Source organism: Bos indicus x Bos taurus, chromosome 17 (assembly GCF_003369695.1).
Source record: "Bos indicus x Bos taurus breed Angus x Brahman F1 hybrid chromosome 17, Bos_hybrid_MaternalHap_v2.0, whole genome shotgun sequence".
Lineage (NCBI taxonomy): Eukaryota > Metazoa > Chordata > Mammalia > Artiodactyla > Bovidae > Bos > Bos indicus x Bos taurus.
In genome coordinates, this window is record NC_040092.1 from 55,570,840 (window position 1) to 55,595,848 (window position 25,009).

General features: G+C 43.4%; 1 protein-coding gene across 1 annotated transcript in view; it reads right to left on the bottom strand.

Moving 5' to 3' along the window:
- The window catches only part of TBC1D9 (TBC1 domain family member 9), a 128,594-nt gene that overhangs the window by 62,323 nt on the left and 41,262 nt on the right, over positions 1 to 25,009 (bottom strand). The window contains exon 2 of the mRNA XM_027567405.1: positions 7,928 to 8,038. Within this exon, the coding sequence (XP_027423206.1) occupies positions 7,928 to 8,038 (111 nt within the window). The remainder of the gene's footprint in view (positions 1 to 7,927; positions 8,039 to 25,009) is intronic.

Sequence of the window (25,009 nt, forward strand, 5' to 3'; positions counted from 1 at the left end):
CGGATCCAGTTCTCAAAAGAATTGTGCTTGAAGCTACTTAAATAAAGGTGAAAGGGAAGCATCTATTTTATGGCCTCAGACACGGGCAACCTTTAGCCCCAAAGATGATAATGTTGTAATTTAAATACAAAATAAAGGATAATACCCAATATGCCTGAGTGTCACTTGCTATCTGTTGGATTTACAAAGCCACCACTGTACTACCTACCCCCAGAAAAAGGACAAACTTGCCTCTGGAGAGGACAAGAGATACAACCCCAAAATAATGCACTGATTTGAACAGTTTTGGAAACAAAAGGGAAATTTATGGTTTAAAAATCCACATCCACCGATATGTATACACTGCTATATTGAAAATGGATAACCAACAAGAACCTAGTGTATAGCGCAGGGAACTCTGCTCAATGTTACCTGGCACCTGAATGGGAGGGGAGTTTGGGGGAGAAGAAATCCATGTATATGTACGGCTGAGTCCCTCTGCTGTTCACCTGAACTATCACCACATTGTTAATTGACTATATTCCAACATTAAATAAAAACTTAAAAATCCACATCCAATTAAAGCTAAAATTTTAAACAAGTTAAGCAGTGATAATGATGTGTTTTCTATTACTTATCTGTGCCTATTTACCAAGGCCAGGTGCCACGATTTCACCACAGACATGTAATCTCACAGCACTCCTTCAAGTGGTTCCAATTACCCTCCTTTCACAGGTGAGGACGCTGAGGCTTCCACATCCTATAAAATCAAATTCAGATTTTTCTGCCCCCAAATGCTTGCTCTTCATTGCTACAGTTCCACCTACTGACATATTTTAGAAGTGAGGTTAAATATCCCTAGAGGTTAGAGTATCTGGAGTAATATACAGCCTGATTATCAGTGAGACAATATTACATAAAAGCTCAGACCACAGGCTTTGATGTCAAAAAAGTACACCTGGTTTCAACCCCTCCACACCAAACAGAAGTTCTGTGACCATAGAAGTTACTCAACCTTTCTGTGCTTCAGATCCCTCATCTGTAACATGGAGGTAACAACACCTACCATAGAAGCTTGTGCTGGAGATTAAGGACAATAACACGTGTCAAGTGCTCAGCACAGGTCTAGAATACATCAATACAAAGCACTAACTAGCTACTTTTGCTATTACCATCATAAGCAAGAAAACACAAAGATCTCATCTTGAAATGTGATGTAGGAGATATACTGATGTTGAAGATACTTCTCATTTCTGATGTCAGAGCACTAAAAACCAGCTGCTGAACTGGTGCCTGACTAGCGTACATTCAGCACAAATCTCTCTGGCCCTGACACCATTATGTTTAGACTGCAGAGTGTACGTATGATTGAAGTAAAGCAAGCCTCGCAATCCTTGTCTAACTATTATAAGCTTCTTACATAACTCTGCTTATAGTCTCTTACAGGTCATAACAGTGTGCTCATAGCTTTATAATCACTTGAGAAGAGAGAGGCTCAGGTAACTCATTCAACCTGGGCAGTAAGAATTAGTGGTTGATGTCATTATTTTAGGAAAAGGTGATGGCACCCCACTCTAGTACTTTTGCCTGGAAAATCCCATGGATGGAGGAGCCCGGTGGGCTGCAGTCCATGGGGTCTCAAAGAGTCAGACACGACTGAGCGACTTCACTTTCACTTTTCACTTTCATGCATTGGAGAAGGAAATGGCAACCCACTCCAGTGTTCTTGCCTGGAGAATCCCAGGGACGGGGGAGTCTGGCCGATATGCACAGAATCGGACACGACTGAAGCGACTTAGCAGCAGCAGCAGCAGTCATTATTTTGCTTATTTTACTTAAATGCCAAGGTCCTCCCTTACCTTGATGGACAGAATGTAAATGGCTATCTTTCTGGAGGGCAACCAGGCTAATGACACTAAAAATCTTCTTTGATTCAGCATATCTACTTCTACAAATTTATTCTAAGGTGATAATTAAAGGAATGTGGAAATATTTGGTTTAGAGGATACTAAGATTTTTCAAAATGCAGTTATCATTAGGGGAAAAAAACCTAGATTTCCAAAAAACAGCACATCAGCTAGGTAAATTACATTATATACACAATAAAATATTATCTACTTGTTAAAATTGACATGATAGACATATATTTTCTTGACATAGAAAGACTATCCATATATGTATATCAGACACACATATGTATATACATACACATATGTATACATGTATATGGAGAAGGCAATGGCAACCCACTCCAGTATTCTTGCCTGGAGAATCCCGTGGACAGAGGAGCCTGGTGGGCTGCTGTCCATGGGGTGGCTAAGAGTCGGACACGACTGAAGCACCTTAGCATGCATGCATGCATTGGAGAAGGAAATGGCAACCCACTCCAGTATTCTTGCCTGGAGAATCCCAGGGACGGGGGAGCCTGGTGGCTGCCGTCTATGGGGTCGCTAAGAGTCGGACACGACTGAAGCGACTTAGCAGTAGCAGTACTGTTTTTCAATATTTTATTTTCTTAGCTTATATTTTCTAATTTCCTGAAATAATCATGTACTGCTTATACATTAAAAAGTAAGTTCTTTTATTTAAGCTGCTATATTCCCAAGGATACAAGAATAGTTCCTGAGGTACACAGACCAAGGAAACACGGATAATGGCCAACGTCCACATTACGTATATGTCACGTGAAAGGCGACTAAATGACCCAGCATTTCGCTATCTAGTGTAGAGAAGAAGGAGAAGCAGAACCAATTAGCACCCTTTCATTAAACTCCAGGTCTCAGTAGCTGCTGACTAAAAGAATGTTCAATCATAAAAGCCAGCATGGTAGCATTTAAAAAGGCCTGGGCTGGGAGTGGAGGGGGCTGAGAACTTGACCTCGGCTCTGCACTAACTGGCTGTAACTAGCCATGTGAACAATGGGCACTTTACTTTGCCTCTGTTCCCTGTCACGATCAGAGCCCTGGACAAGGCCGTGGCTACTCTATCTTTCCGTTCTGAAAATGAATGCCTACATGGGCCCAGATGAGATTCTAAGATGGTAAAGAAAAGGGAAACTAAATCAATGGGCAGAGGAATCAAGGCACCATTCAGGACTGTGTTATCTGTGAGGTGCCATCAAGAACACAACCTCCACCCCATTTCCTTTATTAGTCCTGATGGAAGGTCAGATGTACCCACAGAGAACTGTCTCTCTAATTGTAACTCTTGTGTCCCAGGGCCTTGGAATTATCTGCAATTCTATATGTCCATATTCTCTTGGAGAGCATCCCAGGAGGCGCAGTGGTAACACAGGAGACACAGGAGACTCGGGTTAGATCCCTTAGAGAAGGGAATGGCAACCACTCCAGTATTCTTGCCAGGATAATCCCATGGACAGAGGAGCCTGGTGGGCTATAGTCCATGGGGCTGAAGAGTCAGACACGACTTAGCAACTAAACAGCACAGCAGAATATTCTTATGAGGCTGTATAATGTTTCTTACTGTTTGAACCTCCCAGTTCTGATCGTGTGTATACATGCTCAGTCGTGTCTGACTCTTTGTGACCCCGTGGACTGTAGCCCACCAGGCTCCTCTGTCCATGGAATTTTCCAGGCAAGAATACTGGACTGGGTTGCTGTTTCCTTTTCCAAGGGATCTTCCTAACCCCAGGATCAAACCCAGGTCTCTTGTGTTTCCCGATTCTTTGCAACTGCACCATCTGGGAAGCCCTTAGTTCTTCTTGTGGGGACAGCCAAATGGGTTGCCTTCTGCTTAAGACCCTTGAAGTTTGAGGAGGGCAAAGGAGTGAGCTCTCTCCTGCCTCTGGGGTACCAAGGCCAAGACACCAGCTGCTGGGGGAACATCTGAAGCTGTTTAGTGCCCCAGTGAGAACACAAGTGTAAAATACGCACTCACTGGTGGGAAACGGGCAGGACTGTCAGAGTATAACCAGCTCAATAAAGTACTCTGGACCAACTCCTAAGGTACTACTTCCTTTGTGTTCTTGGAAATGGCAGGGAATTCCCTGGTGGTCAGTGGTTAGGACTTGAGCTTTCATCGCCAGGGCCCTGGGTTCAATCCCTGGTCAGGGAATTAAAATACAGCAAGCTGCATGTTGCAGTAAAAAAAAAAAATAATAATAAAGTAAACAATTTAAAAAGAAAAATAAATAGCAAAAACGACGTGACTACACAAACCACAGAACAAAATGCAAGTTAGCAGGCTGGAATCGATGGCACAATGGAATATCTACCAAAAGCAACAGCGGCTTCACTTTGTGAAGTGGCAGTGAAAAGAAAAAGTCATTATTTAGGCAGTTTTTGGCTCCCCTTCCCAATGAAAGGTATCAGTGCCAAAGAAACATAATAAAGCAATTTCTTCAAGTCAATCTGCATACAGATGATAGAACACAGTAAAAAGAAGCCTCTGAAAACAACGTTTCAACAAATAACTCCTGTTTTTTGCTCCCCTCTTCTTTCTGTTCACACTGTCAATGACTGAGTGAGCGTTATACTGGAGTAAGTTATATGAGGTCTGAAACTAGGTCCTGCCTGGCTCCATGCGGCTCAAACCTAAGACTGTCACACGAGTAGAATTTACCACTAAGACAGCTACTCTCCTACAGAAAGTGGAAGACATTGATTGTAGACGTGCCCTTAGTTCACTTTACACAAATCAGTTTCACAAGGCACGTGGCATAAAAACAGAGGTTTGCAATCCTATGGATTCTACAGGGCAGTGAGTTAGACAATCTTCTGTTGAACCTTCTCTTACAGCAACGATTCATAAGATCAGAGCAAATTAGTGGTTAGGACTCCACACTACACTGTGGAGGGCCCAGCTTGTAGAGCGCCCAGGTTTGATCCCAGGTTAGAAAACTAAGATTTCACAAGCCTCAAGGTGCAACCAAAAAAAAAAAAAAGAGCATATTAAAAAGCTCTTGCCAGACAGTCCCACCAAATATCAACTTTATAGCTTACAGGAAAAAAAAAATATTTTTTAAATTACAAACTGAAAGGAACCTTTTTAAACTAGCAACTTCAGCTCTTAAAATCTCCTGAAAGGGAGCCAGGCATTTGGGTTTTAAAGAGAAATCGATAAGAAGGAACAATTAGTGGGTGAATGAACTTTAACAGAGGTTGTGGAGTCTCACTTCTGTGGCATCTTCTACAGGGAAATTCTGGGTAATCAATATATTCAAAAGCTAGAACCGCACCAGGTGTATTATAATGAGATCATGTGTGACAGGTATCATCTCCCTGAGGTATAAATTATGACATCAGCATTTATTGCCCTGTGTTCCTTAGCCCTGGCTTGGAATAACTGGTCTTCATAACCCTGGGCTCTTCCCCATAGGAGCATTCCTTGGAGACTTTGCTCCATAGAATGGCAAAACCTCAGAAACAGAGTGAAGAATAGTCATGTCAGATAACAGGGGAGGAAAAAAAAAAAGTCACAGATAGGAACCAGCTCATCACAGCCCCGTACGCGTGCACTGACGTGGGAAGGCCAGGAATCCTAAGGGTTCTGAGAGCCTCCAGGCTCTACAGGTTTTTGAAAGTCTGGAACAAGTGATGCAAACGCTGGACGATGAGAGTGTCAAAGCCTCCTTCCGTCCAGGGTGCTGGCAGTTCTGCCTGATTTCCTTTCTCTTTCTTCACTTGCTGGCTCCAATGTCTATTTTAATACCCTTCTACACTGTTTGCCAACTAAAAGTGACATTTTCCCAACCAACTCCCACCAGGCACTTTCCCTTCTACCGTAGCTGGGTGTTGCCCCTTGTGTGGTGTGAAATACAACTCTATCTTACGAGGGATGACACTGTCAGGGTCCAGCTTCTCTCTTCCTTTATCCTTATCCCTTTCCTCTTGCTTTAATTCCCAGCCCTCACGCCTGCCTGGATGGTTTTCTCCCTGCCCGGACTCACACTGCCATTCCTTCATTCACTGGAATGCTTAAATGCTAAGTCACTTCATTGTTTCTCCTGTTTGCATCTGAACCGGAATAACTTTAAAGGGACACAACTACAATGTTAGACTTTCAGGTGCTGAATCCTTGAGAGTGTTTTGCTAGGGTACCAGAGCCCACCGGCAGTCTGAAATCATCCCCACAGAACTCCCCCTGCCCTTGGAGAAGGCCAGCCAAGGTTCCTGTCTCTAGTCGGCAGCCCCACCGCCCAGTGGCACTGCTTGGTACTTGCCCACACTGGGCTGTGACTATTTCCTTGCATTCTCAAGAGCAGAGGCCGGATCTAATTATCTTTATATCTTCAGATCCCAGCATGGCACTTCCTACCAAGCAGAGATCAATTTAAAACCTGAATAAAGTCAACTGAAAGAGCTCCCAGTGGTCAAAGCTAGACCGAATTGAGCAACAAAACAGTTGTGCTGGATTATAACACAAGGAATAAATAGTCATGCATTCACAGTGATAAAAATAATTGAACAAATTAAAACCCCCTACTCAGTAAGTGTGCATGGTGACTTACTTTTAAGGAGGACAGTTTGGGAAGGAGAAGAAGACAATGGGAAAACCCAAAAAAACCCCACTATTCCAGCCAGGTGATCAAGGACATCATCAGTCATAAATCAGCTTGATAGGAGGTGCCCTTGCCTGACATAAAGTGATGAAAATAGCACTTTATCTCTGTGATCTTCCTCACAAAAATCTATCACCCCAGCCAAATCATGAGAACATCAGATAAATTCCAACAGAAGGACAATTCTATAATACACCTGACCATTATCCTTAAAAAAATGGCAGAGTCATCAAAAACAAGGCAAGTCTGAATAACTTCTACAGCCAAGAGAAGACTAAAGAGATATATCAACTAAACAGAAAATAGTACCCTGGATGGGATCCTGGAACAGAAAAAGGACATCAGGTAAAAACTAAGGAAATCTAAATAAAGTATGGACTCTGTTCAATAATAATGTAGCAACACTGGTTCACCCACTGGAACAAATGTTTCATAGTAAGATGTTAACTGCAGGAGAAACTTATATATATGGAGCATATATGGAAGTGCTCCAAACTATCTATTCAATTTTCCTATAAATCTAAAACTAAAGAAGAAAATCCATTAATTTTTTTAAATATCATGGCAAAAAATTAAAAAACAAAAACAAAACAAAACTGTTCAGTGCCCCTGCTCTTCCTAGGGTTATTTGAAAAAACAAATAACTAAAAAAAAAGAAAAAAAGAAAAAAAACCTCAGCCACTTTGGACTAGCAGTTCTTGTGAGAGACCTAATAACAGCATGACTGTTTACCACTATTTTAAGCCCAGTGAGTGAAAGTCGCTCAGTTGTGTCGGACTCTTTGCAACCCCATGGAATTCTCCAGGCCAGAATACTGGAGTGGGTTGCCATTCCCTTCTCCACGGGATCTTCCCAACCCAGGGATCGAACCCAGGCCACCTGCATTGCAGGCAGATTCTTTACCAGCTGAGCCACAAGGGAAGTCCTTAAGCCCAGTACATTATTACGTATTACCATCAGGAGAAATAAATAATCCCTACTCGGTAGGAAGGATAAGTATTCCTTAGTCCACCCAGGACTTCATGTGTTCCTAGTCATTTCCCAGCTTCCCTGTGGGGCCATGTTGACTAATTCTATCTAGCCGATGGGGTGTGAGTCAAGGTGGTGGCACTTCTTGGCCAAGCAAGTGGAACACCGGTGTGCCTCCGCCTCCTGCTTTTTCCTTGGAAGTTGATCTTGGAAGTTTTGTGTTCTACGGGGTGTTACTACAGATGGAGGTGGCCACTGGATCCCAATAAGACTTCAGCAGGTTGAGAAAGAAACCGTTATTGTGTTCAACTGCTGAGATTCGGGGTTTATCTGCTGAAACGGCTATAGTAACTTGTCTTAAATGACCCATAGATTGCATCTCACAATGAAATGTCCCTTCCCTTCTGAAAGAAAGTTGTCAATCACAACACTTCCCATATTTCCAAATATTGCACTTACCACAGGCGATGGTCCAATAGACCAAAGAATCTGGAGTCTGGTACAGGATTCGGTAAGGAGCGACGCGGGCACTGGAGTCCAGCACGACATCGAGGGTGCCCACCAAGAGGCCTGAGGACACAAAGCGGGGAGAAAAGTTGAAGGGTCTCCTCCAAATTCCCAGAGGCAGCACTGTGGATACGCCCCTTCTGGTGGACCTGTCAACAAACCCTCTCCCACCACATCCCATCTGGACAAAACTTTCCTCTCGGGTGTGATGCTGCTGGCTCGACAATACTTGTTCCACCCACCTGCAAGAGACGCTGCCTATGCTGAAAGACAGTGCTGGTTTCCGAAACAAAACCAACAAAGCTCCTACTTCAGTCCCTGGCACATGGTGTTATTGATAATAAATACCTGTTTCAAATTAAAAAGTAAGGTATGAAGCACTGATATTCTGGGGTCTCTGCTTTACCGTCATTACAAACAGTGTGTAATATTTTCTCCCCTTCTTCATCCTGGAAACAAATCCTTAATTTAAGTAACCTAATAAAACCACAGGAACCAGTCATGTACATCTGAGTCCATGTGCTAGGCAGCCCCACGTCTTATTTTCATAATAATAATATTTCTCACCTTTCTTTTGTATTGAAAAGGTACAGTTCAGCTCAGCAAAAACTAAATCACTACTGTATGCAAGGCAGGGCTTCCCTGATGGCTCAGACAGTAAAGAATCTGTCTGCAATGCAGGAGACCCGGGCTTGATCCTTGAGTCGGGAAGATCCCCTGGAGAAGGGAATGGCAACCTACTCCAGTATTCTTGTCTGGAGAATTCCATCAACAAAGGAGCCTGGTGGGCCACAGTCCATGCGGTCTCGAAGAGTCGAACACAACTGAGCAACTAACACTTTCACACTTTCAGATGCAAAGCAGACCCAGTGGGCATGAAGCTGAATAAGGCAAGAGTCCCTGCTGCTGCTGCTGCTGCTGCTAAGTCGCTTCAGTCGTGTCCGACTCTGTGCGACCCCATAGACGGCAGTCCACCAGGCTCCCCTGTCCCTGGGATTCTCCAGGCAAGAACACTGGAGTGGGTTGCCATTTCCTTCTCCGATGCATAAAAGTGAAAAGTGAAAGTGAAGTCGCTCAGTCGTGTCCGACTCTTTGTGACCCCATGGACTGCAACCTACCAGGCTCCTCCGTCCATGGGACTTTCCAGGCAAAAGTACTGGAGTGGGGTGCCATTGCCTTCTCCAAGAGTCCCTAAGACATGTGTAATCCAGTCGGGGCGAGGGCCAGGCAGTATATTAGGGCTGCGTTTAGGAGTGAACAGGGCTGTGAAACAAGCATTTCCCCCATCTCAATAGCAGAGTCCTTTGCTATTCGTCACATGGTGATTAAAAACGACTTGGAGGTGGAAGTGATCCTAGTTGAGGCAGGGAGGGGAAAGTAAAAGGCCCCAGCCTTCCTTGTCCTGCCACAGTTGCAAATAACTAGGATACAGGAAGCACCAAGCCCAGTGCCTGCCCCCCGCCCGCAGACCCCTCATGAAGTTCTATTGAATCTGAACCACGGGTTCTTATGAAACTGTCACCGCCAGTATCTCCTGATGTGTTGTCTTCCAGTAACATCTTAAGGCTTGGTTCTGTCCCTCCTGAGTAATACCGTAATATGCATGATGCTATTGACATCGCTTCCTTCTGCTCTGCCAGCCTGGGGTCAAGTGACCTAGTGTTCAGAAGAGCTCCCTCCTGGTCTGGGGCACATGGACAGGCCATTGAGTTTCTGGTGGCTTTCACCCCCTCATTAGTAAAGTGGCCGTAATAGCCCTTGCCTTCCCGAACTCCAGGTATTAAGCAAGAAACCTTGGGGAGGTTTACACGGGGAAGCCCCACAGCTGTCCTTTCGGTCTTTGTCCACAGCCAGGAGTCCACCTAGGTTCACTGCGAACCACAATGATCACTAGCTGATCTGCATACACCAGGAGCAACATACTTTCACTAAGAAAGTAAAAGCGAAGTTGCTCAGTTGTGTCCGACGCTTTGCGACCCTGTGGACTGTAGCCTGCCAGGCTCCTCTGTCCATGGGATTTTCCAGGCAAGAATATTGGAGTGGGTTGCCATTTTCTTCTCCAGGGGAATCTTCCCAACCCAGGGATCAAACTTGGGTTTCCCGCATTGCAGGCAGACTCCTTACCGTCTGAGCCACAGGGAAGCCCACACTTTCACTAAAGGGTAAATGAATTCATGTGTTTGCTCTGGCTTGTATGAAATACATCAAAAATCAAGTCTTTAGGGTCTGCAGAGTTTTCTGAGGAGTCATTTTCCATAGAATACCACACGTGTGCATTTTTGTTCTCTACTGTGACTAGAATTTACTGCAGACTTCTAATTACTCTTCAATTATCTGCAGATGGGAGGGTGTATTAATAGGAAAAGCAAAGAGTGCCAGCTAAACTGGATTGCGCTCTATGTTAACTAGAAACACACGTGATCCAGAAATACAAGTCCATCAGTCATAATAGGCAAGCATTGGTAATACTTTTCCTTTTCTAGAATCAAAATACTGGAAGTGACACATCCGTTGTTTCTAAGGCACACAGGCTTCACAGTCAAGGATGAGCCTCTCTGGTTTGTGTGTGTATTAGTCACTCAGTCATGTCTGAGTCTTCGACTCCACGGACTGTAGCCCACGAGGCTCCTCTGTCCATGGGATTCTCCAGGCAAGAATACTGGAGTGAGTTGCCATTCCCTTCTTGACCACAGGATGTTCTTGACCCAGGGATCAAACCTGCATCTCCTGAGTTATAGGCGGATTCTTTACGTCTGAGCCAGTAGGGAAGCCCAGCCTCTGTGGTTTAACGAGCCTCTAAGAGAGCGTCACGGTAGATAAACATTCTTCCAAGGGCATGCAGAGCAGTCCACAGAGGAAGTCTGGGTTCTGGAGCTCTTCAGTCCTGGCTGGGCCACCTCCCAGATCCAGCCCCTCCAAACCTCAGTTCCCTCATCCTTAATGCCTCACTAGTCTTCTATACTCTGTGACACCAAAGAGAGAAGACCTCTGAAAAGGTCCAATCCCATCCACATGTCTTGACCACAAATGTCCGTAACTATAAATCATCTATACCACCCACTATTCTAATTAAAAACCCTCTGGTATCACTCAGAGGGAAAGAAAATTCAGTGGCCTTCAAGAGGATGCCAGTGGAGTGAGGGCTTCTGATTAGATGCCAGCTCACCAACCGTGTGTGTGCATTCACAACTGGCACCACCAATTCCATGAAGATTTAGATGAACACTAATAGGGACATCGTCTTTCCCTGGTGGCTCAGATGGCAAAGAACCTGCCTGCAACGCAACAGACCCAGGTTCGATCCCTGGGTCAGGAAGATCCCCTGGAGGAGAGCATGGCAACCCACTCCAGTATTTTTGCCTGGAGAATCCCATGGACAGAAGAGCCTGGCAGGCTACAGTCCATGAGATCACAAGAGTAAGAGTAGACACGACTTACTGACTAACTTTCACTTAACAGGCACATCCATATCTACTGGCCCTTGCTTGCCACAACTAGAGAAAAGTCCATGAAGCAATGAAGACCTAGCATAGCCAAAAATAAATAAATAAAATTATTAAAAAGAAAAAAAAGAAATAAAAAATTTAAAAATATCCATTCACTGGTAACACAGACCAGGATTTTCCCTCCACTTGGGATAGTGTGCTTGTCCATCAATGCCCACCTCCCACCACCCCAAATGACAAACTCCTAATTCTCTCACGCCACCTCTTTCTAACCTTGATCTCCCTCTGAGTTCTGCTCCTGTAATACCTATTGCATTTATTTAAAATCAGTGCACATTTTGCCTTGTTCCATTTCTTCTCCTCTTTCCAGGCTGGGAGCTCCATGACAACAAGGTCTGATGGATCGCTTTGGGCCCCTAGACCCCGAACGTTGCTTGGAGCACTGTAAGACCTAAACACATGTCTGATCAAAGGACAAGTTATGTATTTTTAGAAGACTAAATCATAAATATTTACCGTGCTGCGTACATTGTACTGAGACAAGGAGTCAAGACTCTGGAAAAGAGAAAACACTCCTTCTGCACTCTGTGTCCACACAGAACGCTAGATAATGGGAAATCTGAAATCTAGTCTAGAGTATTCCCCCGCAAAAGCAGTAATCAGGATTTTCTTAGAAGTCTTATTACTCATCCCTCTGAAATGGCTGTCAAAATACTGAACCTTTCATCATTTCCCACACAGGCACTGTTTTAGCAGCTGTTCTACTCAGCTATTTCTGGTGTTAAACAATCTTTGATCGCCTGAGATAACTAAGTCAAATTATGGCCCTCAAAATAACTCTTCTCTGCATCTACCTATTACATTAGCTTGGGGGCACCTTATAACATTAAAGTGCTGTTTTCAAGGAGATTCAGAAAACACGCTGCAAAACTTTAGGCCTCCCCCCGCTGTGTGCATTATGCAATGCAGACAAGAAGCATTTCCACTCCTGGGCAGCCCCTCACCCTCAGAGGAAGGGATGTGTCAGGGGAGGGTGCAACACCCACAGATGTGCCCGTGGCAACAATCAATCCATCTACTGATGACCCGGGATAATTTAATATCAAAGTGGACAAGGTCCTACAGCTCTCTCGGCCTCCCTCTATTCATTCCCTCAGCCTTCTGGCCTGTCAAAGATAGAGCCCTACAAACACCCTGCTGGAGCAGTCTGGGGAATGGGCTGTCTGCTGATACGGAAGCTACAATAGCACCTGCTAGGGAGTTCCCTGGCGGTCCAGTGGCTAGGACTCAGTGCTTTCACTGTGGTTGCCCCGGCTTCAATCCCTGGTTGGGAAACTAAGATCCCGCAGCCCACTCAGCACAGTCAAAAATACGAACAGTATCCACTCAAAAGAGTACCCGGTATGTACTGAGCACCATTGTTTCATGAAATACTTCAAAACGACAGAAAAACCCTGAAAATTACAAAATACATATCCCATCACTCCGATGTTAACAACCGGTCTTATCTGCTTAAGATTTTTTTGATGTCGACCTTTCTTAAAGTGTTTATTGAATTTTTTTACAATATTGCCTGCTTTATGCTTTGCTGGTTTATTTGTTTGTTTTTGCCTGGAGGCATGTGGGATCTCAGCTCCCCCACCAGGAGTCAAAGCCCTTGCATTGGAAGATGAAGTCCTAACACCTGACCTTTAGGGAAGTCCCTGTTTTTTTTTTTTAAGAAAACATCACACACCCAGCAAAGCTCCCCTCTTTGTGTTCCCTTCAATCCTATTTTCCTCCCCATTCACCACCCTCCAGTACTTCCCTTCCAACCGCCGAGGGGGCACCCGAACCCCTCCAGTATTTTTACTCTTCCCATCCACGGCCTTATACTTTTATTGGCCCCCACGTACACACATGAATCTATCAATAATTTAGCACTGATGTACATTTAAAATTTTACATTAATGACAGAGTTGATATTTTTCTGCAATCTTTTTTTTACCCAATGATATGTTTGTAAAAATTACCCAGGTTATTCTTATAAATCTGATTTATTCATTTTGAATATTGTATAATAGTCTGAAAGATGATGCTGTGAAAGTGCTGCACTCAATATGCCAGCAAATTTGGGAAACTCAGCAGTGGCCACAGGACTGGAAAAGGTCAGTTTTCATTCCAATCCCAAAGAAAGGCAATGCCAAAGAATGCTCAAACTACCACACAATTGCACTCATCTCACACGCTAGTAAAGTAATGCTCAAAATTCTCCAAGCCAGGCTTCAGCAATATGTGAACCGTGAACTTCCTGATGTTCAAGCCGGTTTTAGAAAAGGCAGAGGAAGCAGAGATCAAATTGCCAAACATCCGCTGGATCATGGAAAAAGCAAGAGAGTTCCAGAAAAACATCTATTTCTGCTTTATTGACTATGCCAAAGCCTTTGACTGTGTGGATCACAATATACTGTGGAAAATTCTGAAAGAGATGGGGGAATACCAGACCACCTGATCTGCCTCTTGAGAAATCTGTAAGCAGGTCAGGAAGCAACAGTTAGAACTGATGATGGAACAACAGACTGGTTCCAAATAGGAAAAGGAGTTCATCAAGGCTGTATATTGTCACCTGGCTTATTTAACTTATATGCAGAGTACATCATGAGAAACGCTGGACTGGAAGAAACACAAGCTGGAATCAAGATTGCTGGGAGAAATATCAATAACCTCAGATATGCAGATGACACCACCCTTATGGCAGAAAGTGAAGAGGAACTCAAAAGCCTCTTGATGCAAGTGAAAGTGGAGAGTGAAAAAGTTGGCTTAAAGCTCAACATTCAGAAAATGAAGATCATGGCATCCGGTCCCATCACTTCATGGGAACTAGATGGGGAAACAGTGGAAACAGTGTCAGACTTTATTTTTCTGGGCTCCAAAATCACTGCAGATGGTGATTGCAGCCATGAAATTAAAAGACGCTTACTCCTTGGAAGAAAAGTTATGACCATCCTAGATAGCATATTCAAAAGCAGAGACATTACTTTGCCAACAAAGGTTCGTCTAGTCAAGGCTATGGTTTTTCCTGTTGTCATGTATGGATGTGAGAGTTGGACTGTGAAGAAGGCTGAGTGCCGAAGAATTGATGCTTTTGAACTGTGGTATTGGAGAAGACTCTTGAGAGTCCCTTGGACTGCAAGGAGATCCAACCAGTCCATTCTGAAGGAGGTCAGCCCTGGGATTTCTTTGGAAGGAATGATGCTAAAGCTGAAACTCCAGTACTTTGGCCACCTCATGCGAAGAGTTGACTCATTGGAAAAGACTCTGATGTTGGGAGGGATTGGGGGCAGGAGGAGAAGGGGACGACAGAGGATGAGATGGCTGGATGGCATCACTGACTCGATGGACATGAGTCTGAATGAACTCCGAGAGTTGGTGATGGACAGGGAGGCCTGGCGTGCTGCGATTCATGGGGTCGCAAAGATTCGGACACGACTGAGCGACTGATCTGATCTGATCTGATCTGATAATAGTCTGCTGTTTAAATATACTGTAACTTACCCATTTTCCTAATAAAGAACATTTGGGTTTATCTCTATATTTTTTCTTTTGCTGTGATGGGCACTGCAGTCATTCTCTGTACATGATCCTTAAGTATGTAAGCACTTTCTTTAAAATGAAATTGTTGGGTCATAGGCTACGTGTGTGTTGAAACCTTATTAGTTATTACAAAATTGCTTTCCAAAGTGATTGTGTCAATTTACACTCACACCAGGAAATTTACATTATACCACGGAAGGAAGAGAATATCTGTGTATCATTAATATCTCCAACACTTAGTATTATGAAATTTAAAAAAATTTTTCACCCATCTCAAGGGTGAGAAACAGTATCTGTTCTTGAAATTTGCATTTTCTGATGATTAATAAGTTTCTTCCCTGTTTATTGGTCATTCCAGTTCCCTATTCTGAGTTACTTACCTTTCCTACTGTGCTGACATTTGCTGAAATTTCTAGGTCAGAAATTCAGAGTTTACTATTTAGAGTCTTCCACTCATATATACACTGGATTTCAATTCACTTCAGCAAATACACCCAGATATTTTTAAAGCCAGAGAGGCAATATACTTGGATTTACTTTTCTGTTACATTTGGATTTACATCTCTGTATTTGTTCTATATAAATGCAAGACCTTGAGATCAGTATTTGCAAGGCCCTCTTTTTCCTTCCCATGTAAGGTTTCTACAGGTCACAGGCTCCCATCTGTCCTCCTGCTGCTGCCTCTATGTTACTGGTACCTAGCATGTATGTCTTAGCACTTAGGTGGACTGTGATAATAGGCAGAAAGCTCTAAACCGATAACAGGGCTTCCCTGGTGGCTCAGATGGTAAAGAATCTGCCTGCAATGCAGGAGACCCCAGTTCCATCCCTGGGTCGGGAAGATACCCTGGAGAAGGAAATGGCTACCTACTCCAGTATTCTTGCCTGGGGAATCTCATGGATGGAGGAGCCTGGTCACAACTCAGAGACTTGCACACACACACACACACACACACACACGTTTTTAAACAATATCTAGAAGCAGTTGCTGATAGATACATATATCAACACCAGCCACATCATAATTTTTACACGTCTCTGAATAAATCTCGTTTGCTTGTTTGTTTCTAAAGCCTTCGAGGCTTTGCCCGAGTTGTTTTACTTGATTGGAATGCTTTTTTTTTCTTTCTGGAAAATGTCTATTTCCCTCAATAGCCAGGTCAAGTCACCTAAAGCATTTGTTTTACTCTTTTCACACACTCTCCCCATCCTCTCAACACTCCCAAATCTCCTAACAATGAACTACTCCCTTGTCTGTGATCTGCTGACCACTTTGCACTTCACATTACTAAGGCAATTGTTACACTGCTTCCTACCAGGGAAAAAAGTGGTTTCTTCTCTCTGGGCTGTCAGTTCCTTGAGGTAGGCACGGCCTTATTTGTCCTGGAATTCCCAAAGCCTGGAATAATGTCCCCCACATCATGCTGAATATTTACAAAATGGGCCACAAAGTTTTCAACCTGATGGACACTGGGAGAAACCAAGAATTATTTCCAGAGTTTATTCATCTCTGTCCCACAGGCCCCAATATAACAAGTTCTAGTAAACTGGCTATAAATAATTAAATTTGCCTATGAATCAGACAAGAAAAGGGGACCAAGACTTGAGAAAAAGGCTAGAAAATCCCATCTCAGAGAGTGAGGAGGGTGATACAGTCCGAACTCAGATCTGAAACTGAAATTCATCATGGGAAGTTAACTTCTCTAATCTCTGGAAGTAATCTGTCACTTTTTAATGAATATTGACAATGATCTGGAATGAAGGTGGATCGAGACTAGAGCTATTACTATTTAGGGAAAGCATTGTCTTTCCATTCTCCTACTTTTGGCAAGTAGTCCAGAGATTAGCAGTTGTTGCCAAAAAAACATAAGAAAACTCAAGGATTTAGTCAATTTCAACTGTTGCATCCGCCACATAGGCTGGTAAACACTCTGTTTGCACTACCATACAGGCCAGGAGACCAGAAGAGAGATGAAGGAACTGGCATGTGTAGACAGCCTCGAAGGGAAAGGCTGGAATTGCCAGGTGAGAGTTGGCTCCCTACCTATACCTGCACCTCAGCTTGTAATGCCCCCAGTGTGATGGCCCACCTGGACTATGGCAGGCCAGTCACAGTGGGTGTGAGAGAGAAATCCAGGCGATGGCTGTCTCTGATGAAAGAGGTAAGGGTCCTGGAGGTTTAGCGGGGTGATGTGGCTGCGGCTGGAGATGGAGACAATGTGTTTCTCAGTGTCAATAACCTCAAAGACTCTAACAGCCTTTCTCAGACATAAGTACCGCTGGCTCAAAGGCAGAGGCCAGTCCAAAGCTGGGATTCTACTTTCAGCTCAGAACAGTCTAGGAGTGTTCTGTTTTCATAAATGTTGCTTATTTTCCAACTCCTCTAGCATATTTAGGTAGAAAACGGTTTCTCAACATGGTTCAAGCCATGATTACTGGTAGAAACAGGCCACTTATGACTCTCCATCTCACCTACACTGCTGCCTTTCAGGACACAAGTCCAGCCAGGTGTATATCACAACTGCAGTGAAATCAGCAAGTCAGGGGCTTCCCAGGTGACTCAGGAGGTAAAGAATCTGCCTGCCAACGCAGGAGACACAGAAACTGCAGGCTGAATCCCTGGGTTGGGAAGATCCACCACAAGAAGAAATAGCAACCCACTTCAGTGTTCTTCCTGGAAAATTCCATAGACACAGAGCCTGGCAAACTACAGTCCATACGGTCGTAAACAGTCAGACACGACTGAGCACAGCAGCAGGACAAGTTACTAGAGGGAAGGGAGCCCATCCACACACACACACACACACACACACACACACACGACCTTGTGACCATTTGTGGAAAGATCAATTAATGAGAATTCTGCTAATGGAGGAAATACATTGCTGATTCTGTCAGTTAGGACAGTACTTTATTCCTGGTAAGAATCAGTTTGTTTCTGGTATCCAGTATGTTGCAGACTGAGACTTTTGTAAAGTACAGAGCCCACGAAATACTAAAATATAGCTACAGAATATAAAAAGAGACAAAGAAAATAAAAACCTCCGATTTTTTCATAATATAACAGACAAATGGCTCTAGCTTTCTAAATGCTTAATCTCAATTTCCATTCTTTAGCTCAAGGCAGCTGAAACAAAAAGGTTGCAAAACAGGCACTTTAAATAGCACTGCATTGCTGAAGGGGAGGCTGAGGAACTGTTTACTAGAATCACGTATCAAGAGTACATTTAATTCTATAACTTTTTATTTGGGAAATGAAAAAATTATCGCTCTGCCACTGCAAACTAAAATAAAATTGCACAAAATCATTTCTCACTTGAAAGCAAGAATGTGCTATGTGCTAAGTTGCTTCAGTCATGTCTGAATCTGTGTAGCCAGACAGACTGTAGCCAGCCAGCCTCCTCTGTCCATGGGATTCTCCAGGCAAAAATACTAGAGTGGGTTTCCATGTCCTTCCTCCAGGGGATCTTCTCGACTCAAGGATCGAACCTACGTCTCTTAACTCTCCTGCACTGGCAGGCGGGTTCTTTACCACTAGGACCACCTGGGAAGCCCCAGTACATGAATAAGGAAAGGCATGAGGTTTGTGTCCTACATTTGTCTTAAGGGGCCTGGGTTTAAAAGTGAGGAGAACCAGCCTGAAACTAACATTGTGTATGTCAATTCTACTTCAATTTTAAAAAATAATAAAAAATAAGTACAAGTGTGAAGAATCTGAACTAGCTGATTTGGTGATCTCTGAAGAGACCCTTGACTCATTTCTTACCAAGAGGGGAGCAGGCTCGAGGGGATTGAATGATGAGGCTCAGAGAAGCGGGGCACCCTTTCTGCAGTGTTTCAAACTAATTCTGGATCGCAGGCAGGGTCTTTGTGCCCAGAAAAGTTAGGGCTCAAAATATATGTTCATATTTGCCACAAAAGATAAAACACAGGCTGGTTTACAATTGAACAAACAGGGCAGAAATCCGAAATCGGAAGAGCATTTCGCCCGCAGAGCCTCTGTCAAGTAGCCAATTAGTTCTGAGCTGCTCAAGCCTCCCAAGCACCCTGGAAGGCCAAGTCTTACAGGAGTTGTTCCACTTCACCCTGCAGGCCAGTCTCTTAAAGTCACATGCACCTTCTTCTCCTGCAGAAAAGGGAGTGCAGGTGGAATTGATTTTTCCTTCTCTTTGGAGGTGGTGTCTGAGAAGGAACTGTTAAACTATCTCTTTAATACTGTACTTCACACGATCGTTGAGACCAATAACACAATTTGTGGGGCCCTGTGCAAAATGAAATGCAGGTACTCTATGTCAAAAATTCTTAGGAATTCCTAGACAGCCACAGTAGAATAGTAAACCAAGCCTTGGGCTCTTCTAAGAGTGGGTCCCTGTGCACCAGCATGGACCACACATCCAGGGAGCGGTCCTGACCCTGGCAGTGCAGGGGTGATGTCATCTCCACAGACAGGCTTGTTGTTCTCAGACTTTAATCGGGGATTCAGGTCTACTCTGATCTAGACCACTGAGGACAATGGACTGGATTTATTCAGAAGCACCCGAGGCACCTGGGTGATCCAATTCCTCAGATAAGCTCTCAACCCAGGAAGAGGAAGATAGATGCATATTCATGATATTTATATGATGGGAAGGTGTACTGATTCTCATCTTGTCTACAGAAGTAGCTCTAAATACCTGAAACTGATGACTCAAGGTCAGCCAAGGTCAGGCATGAGAGCAAGGATGCAGGAGTCCTTTTGGTGCTGGGTGGAGCAGTTTACTAGTGAGAAGCCACTGCTTCTAAGAGACAAACCGCACCCACCACCTCGAGGAAACCTGAGTGTCATGGTCCTAGGACCCCTTCTGTCGGGTGGGCGGACTTTGCAGAAGCCACTCACTGTCCCAAAACAACTGCCTACCTTCCTCCTAATACAGCTAACCTCTTCTCCACAGTGAAATAATATCACGTCCCTGGTGGCTGTTCAGTAAAGAATCTGCCTGCCAATGCAGCAGACACAGGTTTGATCCCTGGGACGGGACGACCCCTTGGAGAAGGAAATGGCAACCTGCTCCAGTATTCTTGCCCCAAGACTTGCATGGACAGAGGGGCCTGGCAGTCTACATTCCATGGGGTCACAAAAGAATTGGACACGCCTTAATGACTAAACAACAATAGAAACAGTTATGGATTTAAAATTACATTCATAGTCAGTGATCTAGAATGTCTATATATATTCAGAACACCTATACAATATGTAGACATTAAAGTCATATCCTCAAATAATTATTTAATGAGATGGCAAAACATATTTAGTATGCTATGTGAAAAAAAACCCACAAAGCTCTATTTTGTCCTATATGTTCTGTATGTAACTGTCAAGTTACAAGTACAATATTATCTATGCTATGAATTATAACATTTTTAAAGATTAAAAAAATGAACATATTGGTGGATAAAACAATTTTACTTCCTTTTGTGTTGTTTAAAAGTTTCTAAAAGTTTCTGAAATGTACATTCAATATTTTTATGATAGAAACATTTTTTTGGTTGTTTTCTCAATTACTTCCAGCCTTCTATTTTGGGCTTTCTTTACTCAAAGAGAGATCAAGGCATCAAGTAAACAGATGACTACTGTGTTTACATTAAGGCTGTTCCTTCACAACCACAGGTTAGTAATCTTGTTGCTAGGATGCAATATGCCAGCTAGGGGTCAATACTGGAATGAACGGCATTCTCAAAATACACGCCAATGGACAGGGGTCTGTCCTTATAGACATTTTTTTTTTAACTTCATTTTTTTCCCTTTAGTATATAATGCACAGAATACAACAAACTGATACATATTCACACATATGGGGCTTAACTCAGTTGTAGTGACTAGCTGTTTCACAACTGCTAAGTCACTTCAGTCGTGTCTGACTCTGTGCAACCCCATAGACAGCAGCCCACCAGGCCTCCCCATCCCTGGGATTCTCCAGGCAAGAACACTGGAGTGGGTTGCCATTTCCTTAACTAGCTTATCTTAAATCAGAAGATTATAGACCTAAATTTAAAACCATAAAAGTTAAATGAATGAAATTAGTTTCGCTACTTTCATCACTGAGTATTCATTATATTTTAAGTACCCACAGTGTTACCTTTAGCTACTCATGAGCGAGGCGAACGATCAGGCAATATGCATTTATACCTACACAAGAAATGGCTGGAAGGATCAAACTGTCTATAAAGGTTCTCTTTGGAGAATGACAGCAGTATGAAGAGATGCTCCACAGGGAAGGAATGAGGGAACTCTTTTTTGACTATTAGAACTGTATTTTTCAAAGTAATAATTATGCTGTTGGAACTATACTTTGTAAAACTTTGTACTCATAATTATTGACAATGTGCATATATTATAATAAAGCTATAATAAAAGAATTAATAAAGGAATACAAAATATCATGATGAAAATCCTGCCTTAAGACTTCACAAAAGATGTGACTGTAACCAATCAGCTCCTGTTATTTTGTCATGGGCACTGGTCACCCTAAGAACTCGTTCTCCTTAGGATTCATGCCATGCATGGAGGTGAACAGGAGGAATGTCACACTATACAAAATTAGGTTGCCTTTCACCAGAGATGATGACCAGGGCAAAAACACAGGGCTTGAGTGTGACCTAAGTATAAGATGAGCCTGGCCAGTCCATCCCTTCATCTTAAGGGAATCTGAGCTGAGACAGATTATGAGCAAAGCCAAGCAGTTACAGATGGAAGCTGAAAGAATTCCATGACGAGGGAAGGCAGCAAACAAGCCAGATGTCACAGAGGCAAAAACACTGAACTAAAGAAAAGATACAAAGCAGAGGCTGAGGAAGCCAGGTATCCTCAAGAGAAAAGAGCAGAAATGTAGAGGGCAGATGAGCAGGACCCAAGATAGGGAGCTGAGGGGGAGGCGGGGAGCTACTTCTTACTGTCACAGGCCTCCTGTTGAGTCTCCAGGCCTGGGTCCAGGTCATATGTATCCTGGCAAGGAATCCAGGTACCTGAGGTGACCTGAGTCTCTAGTCCTTGTAACCAGAAGTGTCCAACTAAAACCTAACTCCATCTGGCTCTATCTAAGACGGACTTTGAATAAATGTTCTCTTCTGTACGACAGCAAGGCAAGTGTTATATAAGAAAATGCCAAGGCATTAACAGCAGTTTAATAATATGCTTTCCAGCTGTGCATCCAAATATTCCAGAACAGATAAAAATAGTGGCTGCAGAACTGTAATTAAAACAGTCAGGCTATTTACAGGGGAGAGGTACAGTAGCAGCCTGGCTCCATCACTGGACTCGACTTTTTCACTTTGAGAGCATCCAACTCCACCCACAAGCCCTCTTCAGAAGAATCTTGGTTCTAGCTTAGCCTCAAGTCACCTGGACAAGACTAAGGGCTATTTCACAGAGACACTTCAGCTTGTAACGGATCAAGTGAAAGTAATCTTCACTTGAGGTCCAGATAAAGCTTTAAAGAGAAAACCGAGCTGGGAGGACCAGAAAATAAACAGAACATCATGGCACCAGAACATCTCCCACCAACAAGTGGGAGAAGTCAGAGCAAGAAACCTGCCAAAGATGATTTGACTTTGCAAAGCTGGTGTTGTGCAGTGGCAAGTAATGCCTTTATTTCATCAGACTGCATATTATGACCTGATGTATTTTCCAATATATGTAAATGACCTGCAAATGTAGGTGAGTCCCTTATGGAATATATTAAACCCAATTAAGATTTCTTAAGAAATAGTTCAAGGATGGCCTCAAAAGTCCTTATAAATTTCTCTGAAAAATATCAATAATGGATGGCAAAAAAAAGAAAAAAAGGATCTCTGGCAATAAGAAAAACAATGGACTGGAGGTTGGGGGGCTTCTTTGCAAAGTGAGTTCAAAGTCATTTCCAAGATACTGTTCTTTTTTCATGCTATCAACCAGACATACTAGACATAGAGAAGGATGCAAACCAACTATGTAATTTTATCAATGTCACTGACTCACTGTATCTTCAAGCAGAGACTGAAGAAATATGAAAAGTAGGGGGAATTGTTTTTTATATTATTATCTTATTAATGAATGGGGAAAATAAAAGTAGTGAAAGTCAGGCTTTGTTTCCTTCACCCAGAACTACATCTTCTGTACCAAGCTTTTTAATCTCCAAGCAAAAGTGATACACGCACACACAGATGTATATACATACGTGTCATATGCACACAGATATATGCATACACATTAACTGTACCATGCTCATTTAAAGCATGCCAATTCAAAATGAGTTTAGAGTTGCTATGTCTTCTGGCAGTCTTGATTCCAGCTTGTATTTCATCCAATCCAGCATTTTGCATAATGTGCTACTCTACATATAAGTTAAATAAGCAAGGTGATAACTTACAGCCTTGACATACTCCTCTCCTGATTCTGAACCAGTCTGTTGTTCCATGTATGGTTCTAACTCTTGCTTCTTGTCCTGCAGGTGTGGCTTTTTTTAAAAAAAATCTTTATATTCGGATTTCTATTGTTGGATTTAATGAAACACAATATGCGATAAAAGAATAAGATTACATGAAAATCAGCATTTCAAAACTTTGAAAAAAGATAATCACAGGCAGGAACTCCTTTTATGCCAGTGTTTCTCAACCAATACGCTTTTTGAAAACACTTAAAGACGTTCCACACTCTCTTCCTTAGATTTGTTTATTCAACCCTAAACATCCTGACTGGAAAGAATCAGCATATGTTCCCTGAAATCAGAAGATACAGACAGAAGATTTTGGCCCTAATTTTCTGCCACTTGTATTGAGAGAGACAAGAGGGAGAAACAGAGGGAAAGAGGAAAGTCCAAGTTTTAAAAAATTTCGAGTTGGAAATTAACAATATGGAAGATGCGTCTTCAAACTGCACAGGCTTCCTGTTCCAGAGCTAGTACATAGATGATTCTAGAATGCTAATGACTCTTCCTTGATGGCTAATTCACCAGCCTTTATGCTTTACGACACGACTCCCCTTTCCCTATTGTGACAATATCTCATTTACAACTTGCAGACTAATTTCCCAGCAGTGTGTCAGCTACAACCAGAAATAGCAAGAAAGATACTGGACCCAAGGTGCTGAGTGAGTCCAAGGCCCCACTGAGAAGCAGACAGAGTGAGGCATCCCAGCACAGCGCTTCCAGCTTCAGAACTTCTCCTTTGCTGGCTGAGGGCCAGGGCCTCTGAAATCTAGAACGCAGATCAGGAAAACAGATCCTTTCCACGGCATGGATCAAAGCATGGTCAAACCATGGTCACGGCATGGTCAAAGCATGAAGATTCTGTGAATGGCGGAGGCCTGTGCTTCATGCACTCCAGTTTTCCAATGGGTGCAGCTAGTGCATTCTCTGAGATAGTAAAGCGGGGTTCACGATGAGCCGGTGCCCAGCCCTCAATCCCCTGTCATGACAAGGCTTCCCAGGTGGTGCCCAGGAACAGTGACACACGCTGGACAGCACACAGGCTCCTCAGCCCTGGGGGCAGCTGAGTGGGGCCTGACCCCGTGTGTGCTGCATATACTGAAAGAAAGGGAAAAGTGAAAGTCGCTCAGTGGTGTCTGCTGCTAAGTCAATTTAGTCGTGTCCGACTCTGTGTGACCCCATAGACGGCAGCCCACCAGGCTCCTCTGTCCCTGAGATTCTCCAGGCAAGAACACTGGAGTGGGTTGCCATTGCCTTCTCCAATGCATGAAAGTGAAAAGTGAAAGTGAAGTCGCTCATTCATGTCTGACTCTTCAAGACCCCATGGACTGCAGCCCACCAGGCTCCTCCATCTGTGGGATTTTCCAGGCAAGACTACTGGAGTGGGGTGCCATTGCCTTCTCCTCAGTGATGTCTGTCCCTTTGCAATTCCATGGACTGTACCCTGCCAGGCTCCTCTGTCCATGGAATTCTCTAGGCCAGAATACTGGAGTAAGTAGCTGTTCCCCACTCCAGGGGATCTTCCCAACCCAGGGATCAAAACCAGATCTCCCACACTGCAGGTGGATTCTTTA